Here is a 10,348-nt window from a genome sequence, read left to right as displayed (position 1 = left end):
TACCTCCTCTGAGCCGACTCTGCACAGTAACACAAATGGGTATCAGGCACATCCTTTCCCCAAAAGGTGGATGACCAGTTGGGTGATCAGGGCTGTTATGGGGGCTGAAGGGTCCTGGGGAGTCCAGGTCTAGCCAAGTTGAGGCATATCCTACTGCATTTTCCAGCCATCTGACCCAAATACACCACCTGAACCCATGACCAGGTATGCCCACACCCCTTGGGTGGCCTTGACACACACACCCTGCCCCTTTCTCCAAGTCCAGGAGCAGCAGCCCAGACTTCCCTCAGGGCACCTCAGCCTGCTTGGGACTGCACAGTGCCTGGGAGGGTGCCTAGGGAGGGTCACAAGGGACATGGTGCTAGAAGCAGGAAAAGTGTAGGGACCAGAAAAGCCCTCGTGCATCCTGGAAGGGACATGGGCCAGTTTGAGCAGGGGTGTGGGAGTGCAGCCCTGGCCTTGCCAGGTGGAAAGGCACGTGGGCCAGACATCCGTGGCAGGAGGCGGGGAACACTGCAAGAGACGGAAGGGGCGCGCGGAGACCCCCAGGGGGCGCCGGAAGGGGCACGCCGGGCGGTTGGCCGCTGCCGGGGCGGCGGCCGTTGGCGAGCTGCGGTCGGCCAGGCGAAGTCTGGAGTCCAGTCGGGCCGCGGCCGCAATGGCCAAGGACTCGCCCAGCCCCTTGGGCGCGTCGCCCAAGAAGCTGGGCTGCTCCAGCCCGGCAGCGGCAGTGTTGGAGAACCAGAGGCGGGAGCTGGAAAAGCTACGGGCCGAGCTGGAGGCGGAGCGGGCGGGCTGGCGGGTGGAACGCCGGCGCTTCGCTGCTCAGGCGCGCCAGCTGCGGGAGGAGGCCGAGAGGGAGCGGCGGCAGCTGGCTGACCATCTGCGCTCCAAGTGGGAGGCACAGCGCGGCCGGGAGCTGCGGCAGCTGCAAGAGGAGATGCAGCGGGAACGCGAGGCCGAGATCCGGCAGCTGCTGCGCTGGAAAGAGGCCGAGCAGCGGCAGCTGCAGCAGCTGTTGCACCGTGAGCGCGATGGCGTGGTGCGCCAAGCCCGGGAACTGCAGCGCCAGCTGGCCGAGGAGCTGGTGAACCGCGGCCACTGTAGCCGCCCGGGGGCGTCCGAGGTCTCCGCGGGGCAGTGCCGCTGTCGCCTGCAGGAAGTGTTGGGGCAGCTTCGCTGGCAGACTGATGGCGAGCAGGCGGCGCGCATCCGCTATCTGCAGGCGGCGCTGGAGGTGGAGCGCCAGCTCTTCCTCAAGTACATCCTGGAGCACTTCCGCAGGAACCCCGCTTTGTCGGAACCCGCGGACCCCCAAGCTGTGCATTCCTTGGAAGAGCGGCTGCCCCAGACCTCGAGCGGCTCTTGCCACGCCCCTAAACCCGCCTGTCAACTCGGATCTCTAGACAGCCTGAGTGCCGACGTCGGTGTCCACTCCCGCCCGCTTGACCTGGTGTCCTCTGCGTGCTCCAGCTCCCTAGACGGACTGCTCTCCACGCGCGCCAGCTCCCTTGATTGCTTCGCACCAGCACGTTCCCGCTCGCTTGACAGCACCTGGAGTCTCCCCAAGGCCTCCAAATCCGAGGAGCGGTCCTCCTCACCAAACACCTCCATCCCTGGCTCCCAGAGTCTCCCGCCGCCACCATCGCCACTCCGGCCGCCACCATCGCCACTCCTGCCACCACTACCACCATCAGTCCACAGGAAACTCAGCAACCCGCAGGGAGGAGAAGGCTCTGAGAGCCAGCCCTGCAAAGTCCTGACTCCCTCACCCCCGGGCCTGGGCCACCAAGAGCTGATAAAGCTGAACTGGCTGCTGGCCAAGGCGTTGCGGGTGCTGGCGCGCCGCTGTTCTACCCTGCAAGAGGAGAACAAGCAGCTGCGGCGTGCAGGCTGCCCCTACCAGGCAGACGAGAAGGTGAAGCGGCTCAAGGTAAAGCGCGCGGAGCTGACCGGGCTCGCGCGGCGCCTAGCTGACCGCGCCCGCAAGCTGGAGGAGACCAACCTTCGGGCGGTGAGCGCGCCTGTGCCCGGCGAGAGTTGCGCCGGCCTGGAGCTATGCCAAGCCTTTGCCCGCCAGCGCGCCCAGGACCTGTCGGAGCAGGCGAGCGCGCTGCTGGCCAAGGACAAGCAGATCGAAGAGCTGCGGCAGGAGTGCCACCTCCTGCAGGCGCGTATCGCCTCGGGCCCCTGCAGCGACCCGCATACTGGAAGGGGAGGCCCCTGCACCCAGTGGCTCAACCTCAGAGACTTAGACCGCTTGCAGCGCGAGTCCCAGCGGGAAGTGCTGCGCCTGCAGAGGCAGTTGACGCTTCAGCAGGGCAACGGTGGCGCCAGGCCCGAGGCGGGTGGCCAGAGCACAACCTGCGAGGAGGTGCGACGGCAGATGCTGGCGCTGGAGAGCGAGCTGGACCAGCGGCGGCGCGAGTGCGAGGAGCTGGGCGCGCAGGCGGCGGCGGCGCGGCGACGCGGCGAGGAGGCCGAGACACAGCTGCAGGCGGCGCTGCTCAAAAACGCCTGGCTGGCGGAGGAGAATGGGCGGCTGCAGGCCAAGACAGACTGGGTGCGGAAGGTGGAGGCTGAGAATAGCGAAGTGCGCGGCCACGTGGGCCGCGCGTGTCAAGAGCGCGATGCCGCCGGCTTGATGGCCGAACACCTGCTGCAGCAGGCGGCGCGCGGGCAGGACAGGCAGCAGCAGCTGCAATGCGACCCGCAGAAGGCCCTGTGTGACCTTCATGCTTCCCAGAAGGAGATACAGGCGCTCCAGTGTCAGCCTGTTCACCCTCCCGAACAGCCCTGGGAGACCAGTCAAATGCCGGAGTCCCAAGTTAAGGGTAGCAGAAGGCCCAAGTTCCAGGCACTGCCTGAAGACTACACAGTGTCACAGCCCAACAGAGACATACATGAGAAAAGGGAAGTCTCCCTTGAGGAGACCCCAGTTGCCCTTGGGGAGCCAGCCAGTGTCCCCCAAGTTTCAGAGACAGTCCCTGCGAGCCAACCTGTGTCCAAGAAAACCAGCTCCCAGTCAAACTCCTCCTCTGAGGGGTCGATGTGGGCCACCGTGCCATCCTGCCCTACTCTGGATAGGGACACAGCCAGTGAGGTGGATGACCTGGAGCCTGACAGCGTGTCCCTGGCCCTGGAAGTGGGGGGCTCAGTGGCTCCTGCTGCCCCCAAGCTCAAGATCTTTATGGCTCAGTATAACTATGACCCATTCGAGGGGCCCAATGATCACCCCGAGGGTGAGCTGCCCCTCACAGCTGGGGACTACATATATATCTTTGGGGACATGGATGAAGATGGATTCTATGAGGGGGAGCTTGAGGATGGCCGGCGGGGGCTGGTGCCCTCCAACTTGGTGGAGCAGATTCCAGACAGCTACATCTCAGGCTGCCTGCCTGCAAAATCCCCTGACCTACGCCCCCATCAACTCCCAGCTGGGCAGGATGAAGCTCTGGAGGAAGACAGCTTATTACCTGGGGAAGCCCAGGGAGTGGTGGACAGAGGGCTATACCAGATGGTAAGGGTGGGCTCCAAGACAGAAGTAGCAACAGAGATCCTGGATACCAAGATGGAAGCCTGCCAGCTGGGCTTGCTGCAGAGCATGGGGAAGCAGGGCCTTTTCAGATCCCTTCTGGGGACCAAAGGGGTGCTCCGTATGGCTCCCATGCAGCTACACCTGCAGAATGTCACAGCCACATCGGCCAAGATCACCTGGGTCTACAGCAGCCACCGCCACCCCCACGTGGTGTATCTTGATGACCGAGAGCATGCCCTGACCCCAGCGGGTGTGAGCTGCTACATCTTCCAGGGCCTGTGCCCTGGCATGCACTACCGGGCGCGGGTGGAGGTGCGGCTGCCATGGGACTTACTGCAGGTGTATTGGGGAACTATGTCCTCCACCATCACCTTTGACACACTCTTGGCAGGACCTCCCCACCCGCCACTGGATGTGCTGGTGGAGCGCCATGCCTCGCCAGGCGTCCTAGTGGTCAGCTGGCTCCCTGTGACCATTGACTCAGCTGGGTCCTCCAATGGAGTCCAGGTCACCGGTTATGCTGTGTATGCAGATGGGCTTAAGGTTTGTGAGGTCACCGATGCCACTGCTGGGAGCACTCTATTGGAATTCTCCCAGCTACAGGTGCCCCTAACGTGGCAGAAGGTCTCAGTGAGAACCATGTCACTCTGTGGTGAGTCCCTGGATTCGGTGCCAGCTCAGATCCCCGAGGACTGCTTCATGTGTCACCAATGGCCAGAGACTCCACCCTTCAGCTACACTTGCGGCGACCCATCCACCTACAGAGTCACCTTCCCCATCTGCCCCCAGAAGCTGGCACTGGCTCCTCTGAATGCCAAGGACAGCCCCCACAACCCTGGAAGCTGTGGGGAGCCCCAGGACAAGTTCCTAGAAGCATTCTTTGAAGAACCACCAAGGAGGCAATCCCCAGTGTCCAACCTGGGCTCAGAAGGAGAATATCTGAGTTCAGGGACTGGCAGCCAAGCCGAGGAGCTTGCAGAGGCCTGGGAGGGCTGTAGAAAGGACCTGCTGTTTCAGAAGAGTCCCCAGCATCACAGACCACCTTTGCTCAGTGACCAGCCTGAGAAGGAAAATTGCTACCAGCACATGGGCACCAGCAAAAGCCCTGCTCCAGAATTCATCCAACTACACACCAAGTGTGGGTCTAGGAAAGAACCGTGTCAGGAAAAGGCTGCCCTTGAGAGGATACTTCGGCAAAAGCAAGATGCCCAAGGGTTCACACCTCCCCAGCTGGGCGCCAGCCAACAGTATGCATCTGACTTCCATAACATTTTGGAGGAGGAGCAGGAGGCACTGTGCTTGGATCCGTGGGGCACAGAGAGGCAAGAGGAGAGGAGGGAGCCCAAGCCCCACAGCAGGCAAGGACAGGCTCTGGGGGCCAAGAGAGAGTGCCAACTCCACGAGCCCAGCTCAGCACCGTGTCCAGCTCCATCTGCCAAAGTCATCGAGATGCCCAGGGGTGGCCCCCAACAGCTGGGGACAGGGGCCAACACTCCAGCCAGGGTCTTTGTGGCCCTCTCTGATTACAGCCCCCTGGTGATGTCTGCCAACCCCAAGGCTGCAGAGGAGGAGCTGGTCTTCCAGAAAAGGCAGTTGCTAAGAGTGTGGGGCTCTCAGGACACCCACGGCTTCTATCTCAGCGAGCGCAACAGGCAAGTGGGCAATATCCCTGGGCACCTAGTGGCTGAGATGGAGGTGGGCACAGAGCAGACTGACAGGACGTGGTGTTTGCCGGCCCAAGGGCACCTGCCTTCTGTGGCCCACCTTGAGGACTTTCAGGGGCTCACCATCCCCCAGGGTTCCTCCCTGGTGCTCCAAGGGAACTCCAAGAGGCCCCCACTGTGGACTCCAAAGACCATGATAGCAGCTCTGGACTATGATCCCATGGATGGGCAAACAGGGGGCCAGGCGAAGGGCAGGCTGGCACTGAGGGCAGGAGATGTGGTCATGGTTTATGGGCCTATGGATGATCAAGGATTCTATTATGGAGAGTTGGGCGGCCACAGAGGCCTGGTCCCTGCCCACCTGCTGGATCACATGTCCCTCCATGGACACTGAGCAAGCATCCTTGCCCAGGTAGTAGTCTCTGGCTGCTCACACCCTGCCAGAGAAGAGGCAATCTTGCAGACCCTCACACCAGCACCCCTCCTCACCACCATAAGTAGCATGTGCTCCAAGTGCCACCATGTTAAACTGATGGTAGTCCTTAAACTGATGGTAGTCCTTAAGTGTTCCCTAGGCTCTGAAAGTAGCAGGACTTAAGCCTGAGTTATTTGCAAAAGCAAGCAAAACAAGCCAACCCCTGAGAGTTTGAGAGACCATTTCAAAAGTTGCTGATAACTATGGTAGGTATATGGAGAAGTGCCTTTTTTCTGTGGTCAATGTGTGTTTTCTCTAGGAGGTTAAGGTTGTCTATCCATTGCCTTGTATGTATGAAAGTCTCAAGAAAAGTCTATATCTTAAAAAAAAAAATGCAATCTGAATGTTATTTTTGGGATGTGAGGGTGATCTGGCTGCCACATCTGTCACCCCATTGATCACCAGGGTTGATTCGGCTGATCTGGCTGACTGGGTGGGTATCCCCTTCCTCCCTCACTGCTCCGTGTGTGTCCCTCCAGAAGCTGTGCGCTCAGTGGAAGAGGATGACCATCCCCGATAGAGGAGGATCGGTCTTCAGTCAAAGGTATAAGAGTAGCTGTGCTCCCCTGCTAGGACCTCCAAACAAGCTATCAGAATGTTATTTTTCTGTCTTATGTCCAACCCCTCATTAAAATGTTCATAGTAAAAACATATTTTAGAAGTTGAAGCACAACCAAGGAAAACATGAGCCTGGCTTTCCTCCCTCTCACTACCGTGCAGTGGGTCTGCAAGGGCTACAGAAATGTTTTCCTGGCCAGGGAAGGGAGGGTGCACCCTTCTGCTTTTTTTTTTTTTCCTTGCTGCAGTCTATTCCCAGAACACACTCCACCACGTGGTTCCCAGAACTCAGATTGTGCAGTGGCCACATCATCATTGGCTGGGGCTCACAGTCACAGCAGCAGAGGCCTCCCTAAACTCCCTGTCCTCTAGCCCCACCCACCGTCCCCTGCTCCTTACGCCCCCATGCTGGGTTCCCTGGCCTCACTTCCCTTGCCATGTTTTCATAATCCTCTCAGGCTCTGGGCATGCAGTGCTGCCCACGGTGGGACCAGATCATATAAGGAAAATACTGCAGTCTTATCTGGGGGCTGCACTGGGGACCTGAGAACACCTTATTCTACCATACCCGCTGCACCTCATCTGATGCTAACTTCTCTGCTTTGCTCAAGGTCCCTAGGCCCTGAATTCTTACTTTTTGAGGTCAGCGTGGCTCGGGCTGTGCTAGTTTGACTGCTGAGGGTCCTATTAAGAGCCAGGACTGAGGAGCAGGGCCTAAAAGACTACTCTGGGCCACATCTTCCCCGAGGGCATCCCCACAGGGAGGCTGTGTGCTGCTGAGCCCTTTGCGAAGAGTGAGTAGTCAGTAGTGTCTCCCAGCTTCAGATAGCTATTGTAGCTCACTGCTTTTCTTTTCTTTTTCTTTTTTTTTTTTTTTTTTTGAGACGGAGTCTCGCTCTGTCACCCAGGCTGGAGTGCAGCGGTGCGATCTCCGCTCACTGCGAGCTCTGCCGCCTCCCGGGTACACGCCATTCTCCTGCCTCAGCCTCCCGAGAAGCTGGGACTACAGGCGCCCGCCACCACGCCTGGCTAATTTTTTTTTGTATTTTTAGCAGAGACAGGGTTTCACCGTGTTTGCCAAGATGGTCTTGACCTCCTGACCTCGTGATCCACCCGCCTCGGCCTCCCAAAGTGCTGGGATTACAGGCGTGAGCCACCGCGCCCGGCCAGCTCACTGCTTTTCTGAGTCCCTTCCTGTGAAGGACTACCTTGGGATGGCATTTCTTTTTCTTTTTTTTTTTTCTTTGGAGACAGAGTCTTGCACTGTTGCCCGGGCTGGAGTGCAATGGCACCATCTTGGCTCACTGCAACCTCTGCCTCCCAGGTTCACACGAGTCTCCTGCCTTAGCCTCCTGAGTATCTGGGGTTACAGGTGCACACCACTACACCCGGCTAATTTTTTGTATTTTTAGTAGAGACAGGGTTTCACTATGTTGGTCAGACTGGTCTTGAACTCCTGACCTCGTGATCCACCCGCCTTGGCCTCCCAAAGTGCTGGGATTACAAGCATGAGCCACCACATCCAGCCTTCTTTTCCTTTTTTTTTTTTTGTTTGAGATGGAGTCTCGCTCTGTTACCCAGGCTGGAGTGCAGTGGCACAATCTCAGTTCACTGCAAGCTCAGCCTCCTGGCTTCATGCCATTCTCCTGCCTCAGCCTCCCAAATAGCTGGGACTACAGGTGCCCGCCACCATGCCTGGCTAATTTTTTGTATTTTTAGTAGAGACGGGGTTTCACCATGTTAGCCAGGATGATCTCAGTCTCCTGACCTCGTGATCTGTCCACCTTAGCCTCCCAAAGTGCTGGGATTATAGGTGTGAGCCACCACACCCGGCCCTTTTCCTTTTTTTGAGGCAGAGTCTTGGTCTGTTGCCCAGGCTGGAGGGCAGTGGCAGAATCACAGCTCACTTGCAGTCTTGAGCTTCAGGACTCAAATGATTCTCTCACCTCAGCCTCCCAAGTAGCTAGGACCACAGATGTGCACTACCACGCCTGGCAAATTTGGTGTGTGTGTAGAGACAGGGGTCTTACTATGTTGCCCAGGCTGGTCTGAAACTCCTGGGCTCAAGAATCCACCTGCCTCAGCCTCCCAAAGTGCTGGGATTACAGGCCTGAGCCACCACACCTGGTGCCTGGCTAATTTTTTAATTTTTTGGCAGAGATGGGGTCCCGCTATGTTGCCCAGGCTGATCTGGAACTCCTGCGCTCAAGTGGTTCTCCTGCCTTGGCCTCCCGAAGTGCTGGCATTACAGGCCTGAGCCACTGCACACAGTGAACATTTCTTTTTTTTTTTTTTTTTTTTTTGGAGATAGAGTTTCACTCTTGTTGCCCAGGCTGGAGTGCAATGGCACAATCTCGGCTCACCACAACCTCTGCCTCCCAGGTTCAAGCAATTCTCCTGCCTCAGCCTCTGTAGTAGCTGGGATTATAGGCATGTGCCACCACGCCCGGCTAACTTTGTATTTTTAGTAGAGACGGGGTTTCTCCATTTTGGTCAGGCTGGTCTCAAACTCCCGACCTCAGGTGATCCGCCTGCCTCGGCCTCCCAAAGTGCTGGGATTACAGGCATAAGCCACCGCGCCCGGTGACATTTCTTTATTTGTCCCATTTTGCAGAAGAGCCTCCTAAGGCTCAGAGGGGCTCCTCATCTAAGGTCACATCATGGCTCAAAGTCACCTCCTCCATAGACTTCCCAGGCTGCCCCTCTGGGAGGGCGGGAATGAGGGGTGGTCTTTTCATACCCTTTCGTTTCCCTATGTCCAGCAACACTGTCAGAGGAAAGACACTTCCAGAATACCCAGGTAAAAAAAAAAAAAGAGAGAGAGAAAATAAGGAAAGGACACTGACTTCTTCGGTGTCATCAGAAATGACCAGAAGCACCTTGGGGCAGAAGGACCAGAGCTACCAACTAGTTCCATGGAAAGTTCATGAACTGGCGCCACTGGGTTCCACCACGCTGTCCCTGCGGTTAAAGGTGGGGATAGGGAAGGCACAGGCCTGAGGGCTGTCTCAACCCAACACACTTACTGCTGCCTTATCCTCAAAGAACACACCAGATGGCTGGGTGCGGTGGCTCACGCCTGTAATCCCAGCACTTTGGGAGGCCGAGGCGGGTGGATCACCTGAGGTTAGGAGTTTGAGACCAGCCTGGGCAACATGGCGAAACCCCATCTCTACTAAAAATACAAAAATTAGCCGGACGTGGTGGTGCATCCCTATAGTCCCAGATACTCAGAAGGCTGAGGCAGGAGAATCACTTGCAGCAGTGAGCCAAGATAGCACCACAGCACTCCAGTCTAGGCAACATAGTGAGACCCCATCTCTTTAAAAATAAATAAATAGGCTGGGCCCAGTGCGGTTGCTCATGCCTGTAATCTCAGCACTTTGGGAGGCCGAGGCGGGTGGATCATGAGGTCAGGAGATCAAGGCTATCCTGGCTAACACAGTGAAACCCCATCTCCACTAAAAAAAAATACAAAAAAATTAACTGGGTGTGGTGGTGGGCACTTGTAGTCCCAGCTACTGGGGAGGCTGAAACAGGAGAAGGGCATGAACCTGGGAGGCGGAGCTTGCAGTGAGCTGAGACTGCACCACTGCACTCCAGCCTGGGCAACAGAGCGAGACTCTGTCTCAAAATAAATAAATAAATAAATAAATAAATAAATAAATAAATAAATAAATAAGGCAGGGTGCCATGGCTCACACCTGTAATCCCAGCACTCTGGGAGGCTGAGGCGGGCAGATCACAAGGTCAGGAGTCGAAGACCAGCCTGACTAATACAGTGAAACCCTGTCTCTACTAAAAATACAAAAAAATTGGCTGGGTGCGGTGGCTCACGCCTGTAATCCCAGCACTTTGGGAAGCCAAGGTGGGCGGATCATGAGGTCAGGAGATCGAGACCATCCTGGCTAACACGGTGAAACCCTGTCTCTACTAAAAATACAAAAAATTAGCTGGGCATAGTGGCAGGTGCCTGTAGTCCCAGCTACTCGGGAGGTTAAGGCAGGAGAATGGCGTGAACCCGGGAGGTGGAGCTTGCAGTGAGCCAAAATCCAGCCACTGCACTCCAGCCTCGGAGATAGCGAGACTCCGTCTCAAAAAAAAAAAAAAATC

General features: G+C 57.3%; 1 protein-coding gene and 2 non-coding genes across 3 annotated transcripts; 1 reads left to right on the top strand and 2 right to left on the bottom strand.

Annotated features, from left to right (window-relative positions):
- Positions 1-544: 544 nt before the first annotated feature.
- Positions 545-6,005, top strand: LOC112632777 (RIMS-binding protein 3A). The gene has a single exon (XM_025398771.1). It carries the CDS (start codon positions 659-661, stop codon positions 5,594-5,596), a length of 4,938 nt encoding a protein of 1,645 aa, XP_025254556.1. The 5' UTR covers positions 545-658; the 3' UTR covers positions 5,597-6,005.
- A 469-nt stretch (positions 6,006-6,474) lies between these two features.
- Positions 6,475-6,557, bottom strand: LOC112633879. The gene has a single exon (XR_003121640.1).
- An 84-nt stretch (positions 6,558-6,641) lies between these two features.
- Positions 6,642-6,785, bottom strand: LOC112633884. The gene has a single exon (XR_003121644.1).
- Between the last annotated feature and the right edge of the window lie 3,563 nt (positions 6,786-10,348).

Source organism: Theropithecus gelada, chromosome 10, assembly GCF_003255815.1.
Source record: "Theropithecus gelada isolate Dixy chromosome 10, Tgel_1.0, whole genome shotgun sequence".
Taxonomy (NCBI): Eukaryota; Metazoa; Chordata; class Mammalia; order Primates; family Cercopithecidae; genus Theropithecus; species Theropithecus gelada.
This window is presented reverse-complemented; position numbering and strand designations above follow the sequence as displayed.